The sequence below is a fragment of the Phasianus colchicus genome, chromosome 15 (assembly GCF_987193195.1).
Source record: "Phasianus colchicus chromosome 15, bPhaCol1.hap1.1, whole genome shotgun sequence".
Taxonomy (NCBI): domain Eukaryota; kingdom Metazoa; phylum Chordata; class Aves; order Galliformes; family Phasianidae; genus Phasianus; species Phasianus colchicus.
Genome location: NC_143450.1, coordinates 5,344,682 through 5,364,283, shown reverse-complemented (window position 1 = coordinate 5,364,283; position 19,602 = coordinate 5,344,682). Strand labels below are relative to the sequence as shown.

At 39.1% G+C, this 19,602-nt stretch overlaps 1 protein-coding gene across 21 annotated transcripts in view; it reads left to right on the top strand.

The window, feature by feature from the left end:
• The window catches only part of TENM2 (teneurin transmembrane protein 2), a 979,011-nt gene that overhangs the window by 954,158 nt on the left and 5,251 nt on the right, over positions 1-19,602 (top strand). For all 21 annotated transcript variants that reach the window (XM_090150611.1, XM_090150610.1, XM_090150609.1 and 18 more), the window contains 7 exons: positions 3,031-3,263; positions 4,211-4,365; positions 4,845-5,719; positions 10,140-10,315; positions 11,893-12,128; positions 16,113-16,409; positions 17,330-18,944. In XM_090150611.1, coding sequence (XP_090006737.1) covers positions 3,031-3,263; positions 4,211-4,365; positions 4,845-5,719; positions 10,140-10,315; positions 11,893-12,128; positions 16,113-16,409; positions 17,330-18,944 — 3,587 coding nt within the window. The remainder of the gene's footprint in view (positions 1-3,030; positions 3,264-4,210; positions 4,366-4,844; positions 5,720-10,139; positions 10,316-11,892; positions 12,129-16,112; positions 16,410-17,329; positions 18,945-19,602) is intronic.

Sequence of the window (19,602 nt, the reverse complement as noted above, 5' to 3'; positions counted from 1 at the left end):
ACTCCACTGAATTTTTTTATCTAGATGAATTCATTCACAATTTGCTAATGGTTATTGGTGGTGCTGGAGGCTTCTCATTTCAACTGTAAGCTTAGTTAATTCTTCAGGTGCGTAAAGATTTGCTCTGAGCAGCTTCTCTTTTTTGGTTGTATTTCAAGAAAAGCTGTTGTAACACTGTTTATGCATGTATGAGAAGAGCAGCAACCAGGAGCTGGTGCTGCCTGTACTTGCTATCAGGCTCCAGGCTTCCTGGAAGGTGGAGTAAGGCTGCAGATTGTAACTACTGTGCACAGTAGGGAGGACTAGAGGAAGAGAGGCTTCTGGGCAATATCAGATGTTATGGAAAGTATTTTAAAGCAAGGCATATTCCTTCATTTCCTGTAATTCAAATAAAAGATTGAAATGGTGCTGAGAAAAAAGATGCAGAAGGTGGCCAGTCTGAGAACTATGTTCTATTCATTTATAAAATACATCCCTGTTTGAGGTAATACTTTCTTCAGTTTTTCTGAGACTGTGGACGCACGCCCACCAGTTGTCTTGTGCCAGAATCGCTCAGATGTTTTTTGTGGAGCATCTTCCACTGCTTGTTCCCTTACCAGGCTCAGGAGCAAAGGTGAATAGGCAAGGTTAGCAGATGCACTGAGTTGTGCCCTGCTCTGGAACAAAAGCTAACAGCCCACACCCTGACAAAACTGCTCTGAGGGAGATGCCAGTAGAGAAATACAGGATGAGCCCCGTGGTCACATCAGTGCCTGCAAGAGAAAAGAGGGAGATGAGCCCACATTCTGCCGTTGTTCTTGACTCTGATTCATACTTTGCACTGTGCTGATAGCAGCAGGACACACCTAAGACTAGCTGTGGGCAGAAGGGAGGCAGGGGCATGCTCATGGGAGGGCAGGCACAGGCTGGCAAAATCGTATCTGAACAGTACAGAAACCTTTCCTGCAGCTCCCAGGGCTGCAGCAAGGGTAGAGCAGCTCCCACAGTCTCTGCTGAGAGCACCCCAGGCCAGGGGAGTGCCCTGCCTTAAGCAGGCAGAAGATAGGTAAGGGCATCCCAGCCTGTACATGCCTCTTCCCATCTCAGCAACATGTTCTGGAAAAGACAGGCAGAAAACATTGAGGATGACAACACAACAGGCCCACCGCAGCAGTGTGTAAGCACTGTCTGCTCTGCTGCTGTTGCAAAGCTTTGACTTAAATTTGGGTGTCTTTGCAAAGTGAAGTATGACACAGCACTAGTGTCACAGTGAAATTTCTTCCTAAGTGTCAAGGAGAAAGTGAGATGAAAGTAGAGCAGAATTTCAAAGCAGTGAGTAATATGCAGGTGTTTGCATGGCTCAGATACTTGGGAGTGTGAAGAAGTAAGTGGAAAGAAATATTTTGCTATGTGGCAAAGATTAAGCTTTGTTTTGGAGGGATGAGAAGGAATGTGGTAAAAGTGTAGTGAAAAGGTGCAGTCTGCTGCTGAAGATAAGGAGAGGAACTTGGAAAACAAAGAGATTGTGCTCTAATTTCAAGCATGTCACTAGTCTCCCTGTATAACCTTGTCTGCACCACTTAACCTCTCTGTGCCTCAGTTTCCTCCTCTGTAAAATGGGTATAATACCCATCTTTATAAAGCACTTTGCAATTCATGCATGAAATAAAACTGCCAAGTATTTTTTGTTTATTGTATTTATTCATCTCTAATTTCTACACTCCTAGACTTCAGCAAATGGCATTTCCTCTGCCTGTTTAAGTTTGATCAAACAAATCTTCCTGCTTTCTATGGTTTTAGAACTAATTGCTATTGACTTAAAGTCCTGACATGTCACAGACTGACATAGAGGAAGATAACTGTAAAAAGTGATATTTTGGGGCCTCCTCATTCCTCCAAATCTGCTCACGACCACAGAAACGCAGTTGTCTTTGTTACTGATAATCATCTGCCAGAAGTGCCCTTACTGTACCTTCAGCGAATCTGATCAAGAAATGGCTTATGTCCATCATAACTTATCTCTGAGTATCCTCACTCTTGGAGATGGGCACTTTTGCCACTTGAAACTAGGAGTGTGGATATTTGGAGGCAGATCTCTCTGGTTACTGGTAAGTAACCTTCATTATTTTTCTTCCTGTCTTCATTTGTCTTCTATGTTTTGAAACCACCATTGACCTTATTTATGCTCACCCATAGGCACCAAAGGCTGAGAAATTCAGATCATGCTTAAAATCCAACTAAATTGAGTTAAACTAGCCAGGCAAGATTTTGAAAATATTTCTGCACTGCAGTTCTGTGTGTGCGAATGTATATATATCGCTTGAGATTGACATTTCTCAATTTGCAGATGATTTGCTAAAGTAGTTCCAAAATGTGACAAGCTGTCAAAAAACATACATCTCATATGAGAAGTAGCTTCCCATATGAGCACCTGTTCTAATCTCAAACTGAGGACCAGTTTGTCAGTAACAGAAGGTTTGGAGTTAAAGTCAGACACTCGGGGTCTCTCTGGTTTTAGTTACATAACCAACTTCATCTACCGTAAATGAGATTCTTGATAAGAATGAATGAGAACGAATTTGCTTTAGGAATAAATTTGTTATGCTTCTGCCTTCTATTTATGCAAGACCACACAAATCTTGTGGCATAATATATGTAACTCAGAAGCAGACTTTTTTTATCTTACTCCTATTACTTCTCCTTTCAGGAGAAAGGTGGTGTTAGCAGGTAGCTATAAGCCAAAGAGAATGGACCTAAAGCACATTTGGAGAGCTAAAAAGATGAAGGAGAAAGGCCACTGTATGGTTCTGGCTTATTGGGCTCTGTTATGCAGTGTTTGGTGTAGCAAGGAGCGTGAGATTTGGGATGACAGTCCTGAAACACTAACCAAGTTAAATCTTCAAACAACTTCTTCAGACCCCAACTCTGTATGAAGGTGTCAGACTTTCTTTCCAGATCTCAGTGTGTCTGATGAATATCTGCGCTCTGAAAGCCTGTGAAGTTTTTGGGCTGCTCAGCTCTTTTTGTTTTATGCTTCCTTTTTCTCTAAAGCAACAATCCTGCTCACAAATACTATCTGGCCGTGGACCCTGTTTCGGGCTCCCTGTACGTATCAGACACCAACAGCCGACGGATATACAAAGTCAGATCTCTCACTGGCACGAAAGACCTCGCTGGTAATTCTGAAGTGGTGGCGGGGACTGGAGAGCAATGCCTGCCCTTTGACGAAGCCAGATGTGGAGATGGAGGGAAAGCAGTGGACGCAACCCTAATGAGTCCTCGAGGTAACGTAATAAAAAAAAGGCAGAGAAAATGACTATGTGAGGCTACACTAGATGTGGAAATAATTATCTGGCAATTAAATCACTACTTGCTTGGTAATTTTTATTCCATGCCTTAATTACAGTGGATTGGCAAGTGTTCGTGCTTTGTTTAGTTAAGCAAACTTTATTACCACTAAAGGAGAACAGAACAGAAATTAGCAGGGTACCGCTTACTCCGTGAAGCAAACATGAAAACTGAAAAACAAATCACTATTTGAGATACAGTATTTTGGGAAGAAAAACTGCCCACTGTGGCATTTTTCTCAGCTTTCATATGTCAGCTTAGATGTCTCTGATTTTTAAAAAACAATTTTAAAAGTGATGTAGAGATTTGAGAGGTACGTTGCTGTTTAAGTACTGAATTAATCGGGTGTATTGCCAGGTGTTTCAGACACCTCTGTTTCTTTCTAATGGTTGAAAGTAACTAGATGATAGTAAACATGAAGAAAAATGAATAAAAACAAGAGGTCCTGTTCTCTTTTAGGTAATAGTTTCTGTTTATATGCACAAAGTATGTTAATGGGACAGAACAGCCCTACGTAGCGGTTGAGAAGATAAAGTTTCCTCTTCTTTCCCTCGACAGTACAATGAGTGCTGCTGCAACCAGTGTAAGGCAAAATGCTTAGATGAGTATTTCATTTTCAGACCAAGAACTGAGCTAGGCAGTGCACCAAATTAAAGCAGGAAAGTCAAGTGAGAGTATGCCTGCCCTCCTTCGTGACAAGCAGCAGCATCGTTCTGTGCCTCCAAGAATTCACTTTTCATTTTCTGTGCCTTTCCTCTTCAAGGATTTACAACTCGGAAGGCAGGAAAAGTAAACAAACACTGCCATCTCGTAAACTTGTTAACATGATTAATCCTACCTTGAAGCTAGAAGCTTCACTGATGCCTATTTTTCATACTTGCAGGAATTGCAGTGGATAAGTATGGACTCATGTATTTTGTTGATGCCACTATGATTCGAAAAGTGGATCAGAATGGAATTATATCAACTCTGCTGGGCTCCAATGACCTAACTGCTGTACGACCTCTGAGCTGTGATTCCAGCATGGATGTCAGCCAGGTAAACTCTTACGTTTTTTTACTTCTCAGCCTTAGAAGAAATGGGCAGCTGTTTTGGATGACTTCCTGGCCACTTAAGAAATACGTTATGTTTTGCAAGATGATAGCATGTTTGATTCATTACTGAGATGAATGAACTATCCTTTTACTGTGGTTAATGCAGGTTATTTATGCAACAATAGTGAAATAAGGTTGAGATAATGGAAGTAATTGTCTTAATTGCCTGTTTTTCTGTAATTATTGTAGAGTTTCCACAATGTAGCATTCATTCTTTGCACCAAAACACAATTCGCCAAAGTTACCATTGCACATAGCTTTAATATTTCCAAGAAAGAAAATGATTGTTTGAAATAGTTGCAGTTTCATGATTTACGCTGATAAACCCCTCACTAATTTGCTGTTGTTACACATGGAATTTTAAACACTAGAAGTGTACTTTTCAGTTACGAGTTTTACAGTAATAATTTGTGCAACTCATAGGTACGGCTGGAGTGGCCTACTGATCTCGCTGTCAATCCCATGGACAACTCACTTTATGTCCTAGAGAACAATGTTATTTTACGGATCACAGAAAACCATCAAGTTAGCATTATTGCTGGACGCCCCATGCACTGCCAGGTTCCTGGTATAGACTACTCTCTTAGCAAACTGGCTATTCATTCCGCACTTGAATCAGCCAGTGCCATTGCCATCTCACACACAGGAGTTCTTTACATCAGTGAGACAGATGAAAAAAAAATTAATCGGCTACGCCAGGTAACTACCAATGGAGAAATATGCCTTCTTGCAGGGGCAGCTTCAGACTGTGATTGCAAAAATGATGTCAACTGTAATTGCTATTCTGGGGATGATGGGTATGCCACTGATGCCATCTTAAATTCACCATCTTCCTTAGCTGTGGCCCCAGATGGTACCATCTACATAGCTGATCTCGGAAATATCCGCATTAGGGCTGTCAGTAAAAACAGGCCCATTCTTAATTCTTTTAACCAATATGAAGCTGCATCTCCAGGAGAACAGGAGCTGTATGTCTTCAATGCTGATGGGATTCACCAGTACACTCTCAGCCTTGTTACCGGGGAGTACTTGTACAATTTCACCTATAGCAGCGATAACGATGTCACGGAGGTGATGGACAGCAATGGCAACTCCTTGAAGGTCCGTCGGGATGCCAGCGGAATGCCCCGCCATTTACTGATGCCTGATAATCAGATTGTCACGCTGGCTGTTGGCACTAATGGTGGACTCAAACTAGTCTCAACGCAGACCCTGGAACTTGGATTAATGACTTATAATGGAAACAGTGGTCTCTTAGCAACGAAGAGTGATGAAACAGGATGGACAACATTTTATGAGTAAGAATGTTTTTGGATATATTAAGCGTACTTTTATTTTTCAAACGGTAGTGATGGGGCCCTGAAGTGATCCCACTGAAATTTGTTGTAGGTTTTTCATGATACCGAATAAGGCCTTTGCACCTCAATCTATTATGATGCTGGACATAATTAAGTGGCTGCTTGATTTCATCGGTTTTGCCGTGTCCTTTAGGTGGGTACGGAACCACCTAAACTCCCGCCCATAGTTTGAGGCCAGTGAGGAAGTTTACCCACCTCCAGCACGAAGGACTGTGTGCGACATTCAGAAACGTGCTTTTGTTTTACCAGCTTGGGCCCCTGTTCCTAGTCGCCAGCAAGACTGCAGATAATTTGAATCCAAGCCAGCCCCCAGCAATCTGTGGCTCCTACTGAGTTGCCTGTGCCTATAAACCTTAATACCACGGTTTCTTTCTTTTAGAGCTCAAATTATCTTTCTATTCAGGCTCATATATTACTCATGGTTGATAAAATGTTGATTAACTTTACTGATTGTTCATTCTTGAGACAAGTGAGGAAATTACATCCCCAGCTATCTGTCAGACCCCTGTGTAACTCACATAATTTGTTGATAACCCAAGAGCACACTGGTGTTCATGAGTGCATAGATTAAAAAGCCAGAATTTTCTCTTTAAATGGAATTCATCAGATGAGGTTCAAAAGCATATTAAGAATCTAGAAAAAACAGTCAGTTTTTCTTTAATAATTTCCATATTTTTAGTAGTCTGATTGCCATTTATTGACCAAAACCTTTTTAGAATGAATCTAGATGGAATATTGTAAATGTATGTATGACTTGTAAGTATGGTAAGTCTGATGCCTGTATTTTTTTTTTTTTCAGAGAAGTAACTGTTTATCACTAAATGCCATTTCTCCAGTTACCAGCTAGAAAGTATAAACAAAATCTTAAGTTTGACTTTAAATTATAGCTTTATCTTTAAGGTAACAGAATAGTGATAATGCACACCTTTTTTGTTTATTAGTGCATTCAACTTGGCCAACATTTTTCTATTTTTTAGAGAAAACTAATGCAGGATTATAAGGAACGGTGTTCAGTCTGCTCAAAATATATCGAAATTAGCATTGCTCATCAGGGCTTTGCCCACCATGCCTTTTCCTTGCAAAGGAAGGCAGTGCCCTCTCGTGGTCCTCCTCTAACGTGGCCCTGGAAATTGAACGCCTGGTTTTCACAAGGACTCGGTAGAGATTCAAAGGTTTTTGCTCCTTAACGTTTTAACAAGGGTATTTCTGTACCAGGCCTTAGTTACAAAAATAATCCAATTATTTTATACCTCATTTGTATATCTGTGCCCTAACAATTCTCGCAGACTTCAGTTTGTTGCACATATCAATGTGTGCATGTGTACATGCAGAAAAGCACGCACGCCAACTATTTTAATATGCAGTGAATGCAAATATGCAATGAAACTGTGCTCTAACTGGAGTAACAGAAGCTCCATAACTTCAGTGTATCCAGAATCCACCTCAAGTGAAGACACTCAGATGGCCTTATCAGATCTCATTCATCCAGCCTGATGCTGTGTCGTGCTGTGATGTGTAGTAGCTGCTTCCAGCTAAGACACAACAAGTCCCAGTATATTTTTATATTGCCAACTTTTCTTTTTTTTCTAACTTGATTAGAATCGGGTTTGTGTCATGAAGAAGAAAGTTAGATAACCATTTAATTCCTGTATATCTCTATTCTTATTATTCAGATAGATGCCTGGTTTTTGTAGTCTGCTAAGCACTTGCTCTCAAGGATACATAAATTCAAAAGAAATCTCAATAATATGTCACTTCTAAATTACAGAGTACATAAAAGTTTTCTGGTTTATTTAGTTTAAATTTTTTACCTTTCATGTTTTTTTTAATAGGATTTTATTGATGCAGTGCATAAAACAGTAATGCCTCCTTTTTATACACTGGTATTGCAATCTGTATATATTATTAGGTAGTGGTTCTTTTATGCCTAGCTCATAAACTAAACGGCCTGCAGATCATAGAGAGTACAGTTGTCCTATAAACCCTTTTAAGATCTGCCACTTTTGTTTTCAAACACTGTGACCAGCACTGAGAAAAATGCCCTGGGAGAGTGAAGGGGCAAAACACTGATTTGTAGAAATAGCATTAGAGTATTTCCATTTTTCTGCTTCAATCTCTGTCCATCCTCATCCATATTTACTTTTAGGCTGTCCTTGGACTTTAAACAGAGATTTTCAGTGAGTAGCCCACAGCAATCCCTAGGAATTTTTCCTGAGTTAATTAAAAACCCAGCAATGTGAATGAGAAGTTTAAATTAATCTGTCTCATTTGCATTACCTAAAATATATCTGCTGATGGGGAATTTCACCAGCATTTTTTCTGGAAATTCATCCAAGCTCTACATAGTCTGAAGCCACTCATAAACTTTTGTAGTTTTGTCCTATGTAATATTGTCTCTTCTGCAGTATTTGGCACCTAAGTATTCTCTTCATACCTTTGCTAATCATAGGCACGCAGACGTCGTCACATACAGATTCTTAGGGGCTATCCCATTATTAACCTTTTAGATTTCCAAAGGTCTATTTTTGGTGCTTCTTGTTTCCCTTGCTAGGTGGATCTTTGGCTGGATCAAGTTCTCTACTAATCTATGCTTTCTGAGTAATTTCAGTATTTCTTATAAATACTTTCATAAAGAGTTAACCAAAACCCTTTTTGTAGGTTACCTAAATGTATTGTGTTTAATCCAGTATCTTGTTGACAGAGTAAATATCTATCTATCTATCTATCTATCTATCTATCTATCTATCTATCTATCTATCTATTTATCTATCTATAGTTTAATGGGTAGAAACTTGTGGCTTTTATTAAGAAAAAATAATGCTGCTTAATCTTTATTTGATCCTGAACTGCTTGAATGAACACACTATATTATTGGTTCCTTCCAGGTCGCATGATGCTTTGTTTTATTGATTTACTTCTTTGCCTAACCCTTCCGTTGGTTCTGGTAAGACTTGTTGCTCCACAGGTGATTTTTTTCCTTCCTCCTCCATATTCAGTTGAATGAGTGCAACCAATTGCAATGGATTGAAAGGCATAATTTATAGTTGCGTTAACTGAGGAGTCTATTTTGTATATTAATTTTGGAGATAGTCTGTACAGTTCAGGTGGCCTACTTTGAGGTTTCTTAATGATTTAATTGTAAAAAATCACATTGAAAGCACTGATTTTTTTTCTTCTTTGCAGCTAAACACTGACCTACAAAGAAATGATCCAGCTTTGTGATACTAAATGTTCTGCTCTTCTCTTCTCCTACTCTCAGGCAATGCAATGGATTTACCAGTTCTCTTCCAGGCTTCCCACTCCCAGGATTTCTACATCCAAAGGATGACCAGTTGGTTTCAGTCTTTACCTAAACTTTTCCCTTTATCTACACAGGACATTTTTTCTTGTCTTTCTCCTTTGCGCTTTGGTAGCGGCTGGGTGAGAGACTTGCACAAATAGAGAATTGCAGCAACTAGAGGAATGCTGATTTTGTGTTTCAGGTCCCCATTTCTTGCCCTTAAAAGATCCAAGGGATTGCTTCTTTAGCATATGTATGCACAGAAATACAGCATACAAAAGGAAAGGGAGAAACAGAATAATTTAATTTCAGGCAGCATTCCTTCTTTGCCCCCTCCCCAGGCTTTATACCTCTAAATAAACTTAACTGCTTCTGTAAGGTCGATAAACTAATGGAGAGCCCTTTTACCTTCATTTTTTATTTTTGTGCCTCGGGAGCACTTAATCCATCTTCTAAGGTATATTCTGAGTGTTGACTGCTGCCCTTTGTGCAACTCCAACCTATCCCGTGCCTGAACTTCTTATCATTTATCTATATGGGCAAAAGATTCACCCCAAAAGGCAATGCAGTACCACAGATAAGACCTAAGTGAAATGATTATGTTCTCGAGTTGATGTCTTTTTGATCTCTTATGGCAAGTTTACTCCTTGATATATCATTTAAAGTCATACTTAGTAATTTCCACTAAATATTCAATTGCAAATGTGCAACGTATGCAATTGTATATTGTAGTATCATAATGGTGCCACATCCTTAGAGTTAAATGCAACAATCAAAATACAGACGAATTTACTAATTATAATGGATCCACATATCACTCTGTATATCCGTAAGAATTTAATTGATTTTAAAAGAGACTAGTTTGGATTTACACTAATGGAGTTGAGATCAGTATCTCTAAAATTAATATCTCATCATCATAGACCCTTTCAACAATAGAGAAATAGTTATAGCCAGGATGTTCTTGAAAATCTGTTTCATTCTGTATTTTTGCAAAAATTTGGTGCATTATTAATACATTGGGTATTGAAATGAACATATATCCTCATGCTTTTTTGCTCTTACTAACTTTTCTATTAGCTATGATCATGAAGGGCGCCTGACCAATGTAACACGTCCCACTGGAGTGGTAACTAGCCTTCATCGAGAAATGGAAAAGTCTATTACCATCGACATTGAGAATTCTAATCGGGATGATGATGTCACGGTCATCACAAATCTCTCCTCTGTGGAGGCTTCCTATACAGTTGTTCAAGGTACCAAAGTGCACTTCTCAGCACATCTCCTAACCACACACACAATTTGAGAAAGCAATTCTCAAAAGATTTGTGTCATAAGTACAGTCATGAGCAGGGGAAAAATGATAAGGTTTGCAAGACAAAATCCCATAGAGCTCATTCCTAAAATGACAGGTCTTCAGGACAGGTAAGAGACATTTCACAATCATACTTTGTGTCAAATACGTGTGGTCATTATCTGCTGATGAAAGTTAGTCCTGCTGTTACCTCTTGTGTCAGGTTCTCTTTACTCACTAATACTGCTCTCTGTACTTCACTGCAAAATCTGACTTTGCTGCCACAAAATGCAGTCTGGCTGATGAATGTTGACTGTCTATGTAAAAATCCTTGTGGAGAAAGAGGCTCAGGTGCCTTTTGTGATTAGACGTGAATCTTCCAAACGTATACGCTGCCATTAAATAAAATGTAAAACAGCACCAGTGGATGGTCTTGTGCCCCAGTTAGCGCATGAGAGAACGGTGTAACGCCCAGGCCTGTCCAAAAAGCTTAGCAACAAAATGGTTAAATGTTTGTGTAGAGCTTCCCAGCACCACCCAAGCATTATAACTGACAAAGCGAAAGCAGTCACAGTTATCAAAGACAGACTGAAAGGGATTTGGTGAATGATGAGGGCTTTTAAATTAAGATACAATGTCACTGGCATAAGAATATCGTCACTGAAAAATAGCCTCCTCCTGACATAAACGTCAACATTTATAGACTATTATACTGCGACATGTCTGGTTCCAAAGTCTTTCTTTCTCTTGTACCAGATGATTAATTATGTAGATGCTGTCCTTTTGTCAGACAAATATTGATGCTTTGGTGACAGTTGCCCGCTGTAGCCCTCTCTCCTCATTGTCTTAGAACAGACCTCACTGTGTCAAAGCTGGGAGAATAGCACTGCCGTCAAAGTACTGGATTATTTTTATAACTTTCCTCAGCGAGCAGAAAGGCCGGGGGTGTGATTGGCTAGTGCAGTTCTTGTGTGGCAGAATGAAGAATGACAAAGAAAGGACTGTGGCTGCCAGCTTGTATTGTTGGAGCCTCATACCTTGAGGATTTAAAGCTAAACTAATTCTGTTCAAAGCGCCTGCTTGGAGACAGTTTCTAAACAGACAGGAAAAGAAGAGGAGCTTACTTGGTCACACACAGAAAGAGTCTAACAGTTTGTGTGGGTTTTTTTTTTTCTTTTTATCCTAGAGCTTAATGTTTTATTGTTTATCCAGCAGTTCAGTTTTCAGGACTTTTTGCTCATATTAGAAATAAATTACGTGGTTGCAGTATATCACTGTGCATTTTGATTCATAATTAAGACTAAAGGGAAAATGTAATGAAATAAACATAGTATCTCTCTGCAGGCTCACTGTTACACTACTGTTCTTTACATGAATCAGTAACATCTGTAATTTCCACCATAGTACCACGTAAGTGGTAATTGCAGGCTGACTTCATTTAACATCAACAGGAGTGCAATAAAAAAGCAATCAAATTAAGCTATATGTTTTCTTTATGACTGGAGTAGCTAAATTATTTTCTTTTCGTTATTGCTGTAGATCAAGTGAGGAACAGCTACCAGCTCTGTAATAATGGTACTTTGAGAGTGATGTATGCCAATGGCATGAGTATTAGCTTTCACAGCGAACCTCATGTCCTGGCTGGGACAGTAACTCCCACCATAGGACGATGTAATATTTCTCTACCAATGGAGAATGGTTTGAACTCAATTGAATGGCGTCTGAGGAAAGAACAGATTAAAGGCAAAGTGACTGTGTTTGGAAGAAAGCTCAGGGTAAGTAGAATTATTGTAGTGGCAGCGTTACAATAATGATCTTTTCTCCTGTGGGCTGACAGCTTTCCATTTTGAAGAATAACGTCTTTTCTATTTTCACTTCTTTAAAATGTGTGACTCTAGGATTGTCTTTGGTGTGAGAATCTCTTTATTTGAGAGGCCAGTTAAGTACATGGAATCATCTGTAATAAGCTACAGAAATTTCATTCACAAGAGGTTGGTAAAAATACCCAGAATATTGCTGCAAGTGAGAAAGAAAAAGAAGCTGACCACTTGTAAAAATCTCATGTCACACTTAGCCAGTCAGTCCTCTGAAGCACACACAGTTGGAGTTTGAGCAGTTACATTCTGCTTACCTAAAATCCCCCTACAGTTTCATTCAGTCTGGCAGACTGTGTTGATTCCCTTTCCTAAGTGGCATGGTTGGAAATAATTGCCATAATTACAAAGTCATAAGCATAGGAAATGAAAGACACCCCAGTCATGTGAGCCATCCCCTGCAAAATTAAAGATCTGCTACATCCAGATCGATCCCATTCTCTTCTCACCTATGCTCTTTTTCACCTGTTAAATATCCAAATGCTCTCCTGTTTCCACAGTATATGCAGTTTTGAAAGGGCTTTGAGATACCAGGCAGGAAAAAATGTAGCACTGATCCAGGTCTTAATAATTCTTTCGATATCATTGGTCATGAGATGCAATACTGTGTGTTCAAGATGACCATAATAAATGCAATGTATTTAGCCAACTACTTGTAAAACTAAATTAGACTGGGATGTTAAATTTTGGTATTTTACTCTTGCTTAACATCTAATTCACATTCTTCCCTTATTTTCACAAATCCTCAGAATATGCACATATTCGTGTGAGAGGGAAGATTAGACAAAAAATTGAATGAGATTAGCAGGTAATCCTTAATGACTAAATTTCATGGCCGTGTAATTGATTTTTGATGTGTTGACCTGCACAAATTGACTGTAAGTAGAAATAGATCAGCTCTGCATTTTGACTAGGTGTTCAAAATAAAAATAAATAGGACTTTAAAATGAAAACTGCTGTAATCCTAACTCTCGATACTAAAAATTTAATAGAGGTACTTGTGGTAATTAAATGGAGTTAAACACGTCTTCGAGCTGAAACCTTGCCTGAGATGGATTCTCTTGCATCATGTTTATGCAAATGAAAACACTGCTTTATCTAGCAACACCTCAACATTTAATTGTCTGGTGTTAGTTCCTGTAACAATAATCACATATCCATTTAGCTCTTTTAAATGAAAATCGCTGTGAGATTATAACAGGTTGAGTGGACTGAAAATGAAATCTGAAAGCAAGGGAGAAAGCATAGAATTTATTTGCATCTCATTTATCCTAATTCATCTTTATAAATTGTTTAGTGAATGAAATACAGCAACTGCGTTGGGAAGCGGGTGTGGAGCAGTGCTGGGCAGGGCAGCTGTGCCAGCTGTGCCAGGTGCAGTGCCCAGCAGCACCAGCCAGGCCGCAGGGACCGCAGTGCTTAGCAGAAAGTGTTCTTCTATGGACCTGGTTCTTATGAGAAACTACTGTTAATCTCCAGTCCTGCAGTCGCTCTTTAAGTGTTAGCAGGGCTGAATGCGAATGCAAGTACAGCCCCTTTGTCTGAGCTGGAGACAACAGTGCAGTCATTCCTTCAGTGGCTGTTATCACTTCTTGTGAGCTGTACCAGGCACACAAACAGAAGTGAGGAGAAGTGGGATCCTCCTCCCCCCACCCACCCACCACTAGTTCAGTGCCACACGTCCAACGTCTCGCTAGTATTTCAGACAGGGCCTGGATCAGATTTCATTCAGAAGAGTTTCTGATACGCTGCAATTAAGTGATTTATGTAGTGGGACCTTGTACCAGCGCACAGAAGGGAGGTTGCCCTGTTGCCTCTTGTTCAGCAGCAGCGAGAGGAAGAAAGAGATGTGCACAGAGGTAGCAGAACAAAAGAGAAATGGCTTTTGAGATGATCCCCAGTCACGATATTTACAGCAGTGTTATTAATGTTCCCAGGAAGAGTGGGAGTTAGTCATTCTGTTTGGGTTTCTGTATAATTAATATGACACCACAATTAGACTCTGTGGCTTTACTTGTTTTACAAACAAAAATGAAGTTACTGAGTTATCCAAACAGAGGTTTCTTTATTCTCCGAGTGCTGTTTATGTGGTGTAATCATTTCAAAAAACTAATACTTGGGTTATCTTTGGGGAAAAATGAAATCTAATTCCCTTTATAGTGTCTTTGGGAAAAGGGAAGATCTTTCTGAAATACTTTTTTAAAAACCTCTGCCTATCATTTAAAAAACCAAGTTCTTTCTGTCATATCCTACTCTTTTATTTTAATGTTATAGCTACGTGCTTCTGAGAAGTGAAAGCTCTGTCTTGCTTTACCAAGACCTTTGTGCAGGAAAGGGTTTTGACACCTCCCCATCATGAGAACTGACCTCACGTTTACAAAAGCAGAGGAACTGGCTGAGAATGGGCTGGTGTCAACTTTGCTTCCCAGAGCCTTGTTTCCATGAAGCTGGGACAGCAGAGCATGATCTAGTTTGCTAAGATGTTGTGAAAACCATGCCGTGCCTTTGCTTTGACTCACAGGAGAAGTTGTTGCTGGAAAAGCATTTGGGGAAAACTACAGAAAAGCTTTTCCTAATGATTGCCACTGAGGAAATGCAGACTGTTAAAGAGCTAAATTTTATTAATGGAAAAAATGAGGATAATGAGCGATAATTTGAAATAATTACTTCTTTACAAACACAAAATTGTATTAATTTTAAATTTGCTGTCAGTGCAACTGAATTCCTGCAGAGTCGGTTGTGATGGGAATTGGGTTTACCCCTGCCACTGAAAAGATCTGTGAATAACTTTCATGTCTGCGAGAAAGGCTCAGGGTTAATTTACATATTGTTTGATGTGCGGTTTAATTTTGGATAACAGAAAACGTTGCTTAATCAAAGCTACTGAAAAATATAAGCTGAAGAACAAATTCCCAGAAACCGATGAATACTTTCTAAGCAGTCATTGCTGTCAAATGATATCTAATTTAAAGACCTGTACTTTATTAATGACGCATCTACAATTAAATTACTTAAGAAGCTTTATCAGATTATAGCATTAGCCTGAATTCTGTGGCTTAGCCTCCAGTGATTATTTTGATGTATCTCTCATTATAGTGCTTTCACTAGAAACCTCACCATTTTGCATTCTTATGCTCTTTTGTTTCTGCATTGCATTTGGTTTTTTTTTTTTGTTTTTTTTTTTTTGTTTTTTGTGGTGTTTTTGTTTTTGTTATTAATTCAAAAAAGAATGAAAAAAATCTTGGACTGAAACACTTCATGCTGTGCCTTTATTTGAAAACTAACTAAAAACTAAGATAAACTAGATAAGAAGAAAAACATTTAACCTAACTACTTAGAACATTTGTTTTGCACAACTAGAAGTCCATCCCAGCCTGCTCAGCTGGGGTTTTTGATCAGAAGAAATGAAATACATTGTGAGTAATTGAGCTGCTTGAGGAATCTGTTGAACATTTGGAAAGTAAATGAAAACATTAATGGCATGAATTAAGAAGTGGGTGTTCCAACTAAGGTGCCTAAGTAGTTAAACCTCCAAGAAGATATAAAATTAGATTTTTTGCTGTTGTCCATGAAGTCACTGTAGGGAAAAGCGCTAAGTTAGAACTACTGGTGACAGATGTGAAACAGTTACTTCCATGTGAAATCACTCATTTTGCTGTTAATTATTAACAGTCTGCAATTTAAGACCCAGGTATGCAGTATGTCTGTCCTTTGTGACGGGGGAATCCTTTGTCTGTAAGATCACAGCTTTGGGAGACAGCCCAGTAAGACACGTAAAGCACATCCAAAATTACTGAGAAGTGAAATAAGAAAGCCTGTCAGTCTGAATCCTACACTTTCAAAAGTTCAGCGCTCACTGAATACAGCCTTCGTTCATTTCAACAGGTCCATGGAAGGAATTTACTGTCCATTGATTACGACCGAAATATACGCACTGAAAAAATCTACGATGATCACCGCAAGTTTACCCTGAGGATAATTTATGATCAGCTGGGTCGGCCCTTCCTCTGGCTGCCCAGCAGCGGCCTGGCTGCTGTCAACGTGTCCTATTTCTTCAACGGGCGCCTGGCGGGGCTTCAGCGCGGAGCCATGAGTGAAAGGACAGACATCGACAAGCAAGGCAGGATCATATCGCGCATGTTTGCAGACGGGAAGGTTTGGAGTTACACCTACCTAGAAAAAGTAGGTGCTGTCGTTTGACATTCTGACATTTGTTACAAAGAGACAGGACTACTTCGTTGCTTCATTTTAAGCTCCATCTGTAATAAATTCACACAGAAGTTACCCAAAATATAACATATGCAGTTACATATTAAAAAAGCTGTTAATAATCCCACTGTGCTTGATCTCATATATTATATTTTTCAATTAGTAACTGAATCTGACTAATTTTTTAATAGGAAATCCTTTGTTCTTTGTTTGTATCTTTTGATATTTTCCTGAAAGTGAACTGGCCACCCACCGCATGGTGACATAAACTAACGCAATGAGTCATGCTTAATTAAGAACAAAAATGCATTACTAAATCTGACCAAAGGTTCAGGTAGAACAAGCAATTCATCTCTACTCGTTATGAATTAAAAGAAAATACTGTAATGCATTTTTATTTATCCTAATTAAGACTCTTTAATAGTGAAAGAAGCTTAAATACCTGAAAATTGCACGTTATTTTCCCCTTCCCTTCTTTGAATCTGTTGTTTGAACCCATTCGCTGCTTAGTTTGTCACTTGCTTCACAGCAATAGCTGTGCATTACAATTGCTAGCAGAAAGATCAGTCAATTCATTTACCAAATTCCATTTCATCCTTAAAAAAAGAAAGAAAGAAAAAATCCTACTAAAGAGAGGGTAGCTAATAGGTTACTAACCTACACTTTCTCTGGAGTGTCAGCATATTGATTTCCAAGTAGCAGATCCTTTCATCTGGCAATCTGACAATACTCCAGAGCAGCTTTGTGCCCCTAACCAACATATAGATGTCTCTTTTTATTAATTTAACATTATTGCCTCTTTAGTAAACTTGTGTTTCTTTAAATGCCCTCTCAGAGGTCACAGGCTAAAAGACAATAATTGTGAATGTGTTGTGTTGTTTTTTTTTCCGTAGTCAATGGTACTACTACTTCAGAGCCAGCGGCAGTACATCTTTGAGTATGATTCTTCAGACCGGCTCCATGCTGTTACTATGCCTAGCGTTGCTCGGCATAGCATGTCAACTCACACGTCTGTTGGCTACATTAGGAATATTTATAATCCTCCTGAAAGCAACGCATCAGTGATTTTTGATTACAGTGATGATGGGAGGATTTTGAAAACATCATTTTTAGGTACTGGTCGACAAGTCTTTTACAAGTATGGAAAGCTATCCAAATTATCAGAAATTGTTTATGACAGTACTGCAGTTACTTTTGGATACGATGAAACTACAGGCGTCCTAAAAATGGTGAATTTGCAAAGTGGAGGATTTTCTTGCACAATCCGCTATCGTAAAATTGGCCCTCTCGTTGACAAACAAATCTACAGATTCTCTGAAGAAGGTATGGTCAATGCAAGGTTTGATTATACATATCATGACAATAGTTTTCGAATCGCAAGCATCAAACCCATCATAAGTGAGACGCCTCTTCCGGTTGATCTTTACCGTTATGATGAGATTTCTGGCAAAGTTGAGCATTTTGGCAAATTTGGAGTTATTTATTATGATATAAATCAAATTATTACTACAGCAGTTATGACACTGAGTAAGCACTTTGATACCCATGGACGCATTAAAGAAGTTCAGTATGAAATGTTCCGATCCCTGATGTACTGGATGACTGTGCAATATGACAGCATGGGAAGAGTAACTAAAAGAGAACTGAAACTTGGGCCGTATGCCAACACAACCAAGTATACCTATGATTATGATGGAGATGGGCAATTGCAAAGCGTAGCAGTAAATGATAGGCCTACCTGGCGTTATAGTTATGACCTGAATGGAAATCTTCACCTCCTGAATCCTGGAAACAGTGTTCGATTGATGCCCCTGCGCTACGACCTAAGAGACAGGATTACGCGCTTAGGTGACATACCATACAAAATAGATGATGATGGATTCCTGTGTCAACGAGGTTCGGATGTATTTGAGTACAATTCGAAAGGACTTTTAACAAGAGCTTACAACAAAGCAAATGGCTGGAACGTTCAGTACCGTTACGACGGACTTGGCCGAAGGGCTTCCTGTAAGACTAACCTAGGGCATCATCTACAATACTTTTATGCTGATCTTCATAATCCAACAAGAGTAACACATGTCTACAATCATTCCAATTCAGAAATTACCTCTTTGTATTACGATCTGCAAGGCCACCTCTTTGCAATGGAGAGTAGCAGTGGGGAAGAATATTACGTCGCCTCCGATAACACAGGCACTCCATTAGCCGTATTCAGCATCAATGGCCTCATGATCAAACAGCTTCAGTACACTGCATATGGGGAGATTTATTATGACTCAAACCCCGATTTCCAGCTGGTTATTGGGTTCCATGGAGGGCTGTATGATCCTTTAACCAAACTCGTCCATTTTACCCAAAGGGACTACGATGTCCTAGCTGGACGCTGGACATCTCCTGATTACACAATGTGGAAAAACATTGGTAGAGAACCTGCTCCTTTCAATTTGTACATGTTCAAGAGTAACAACCCTCTCAGCAATGAGCTGGATCTAAAGAATTATGTAACAGGTGAGATTTTGTTGCATTTTTGTTTAAATAACACTATCATTCGGAAGTTCATTTGGGAATCAGAATTCACCTTACTAGCCATATATTGGTATCAGAGCATCAAGATTGGGCTATTTTCTTTTCTATGCTGTGCAAAGGGCTGGCTACTCTTGATTCTTTGATAATGCTCCTCCCTGAAGGAAGGGCAAGAAATGAGAAACCACAGAGAAAAATGGGAAGAAGGAAACATAATTTTGGCCTAAATACTCAATTTCAGCTCACCCATAGGGCTCTTCCTTTTGAACTCAGTACCGTATGGAGATGTGTTTGTAAAAGATGTAAAGCGATGTGAAGTTACCAGTAAGCAGGTTAGTAAGCAGAATCAAGAGCCAGAATGTCTTGGAATCTCTTCCCTTCAGGGCTACTTTCAGAATTAATTTCTGACTGAGCCCACAGACACATTACGTATTAGCACCAAGAATGGATTTAATTAAACCTCTTTTCCCCATCTATCTTTTAATAGGCAAACAGTTTTTAGTCTCTACAACAAAAATTTTATTTTTTATTTTTTAATTATTATTTTCTCCTGGAAAACTTAATAAATTTTATGGCACATGTTCAGAGAGAAACAATAAAGTGGTTTTGATTGTGCATGCTAGAATTGGGTAAAACTTGTAAC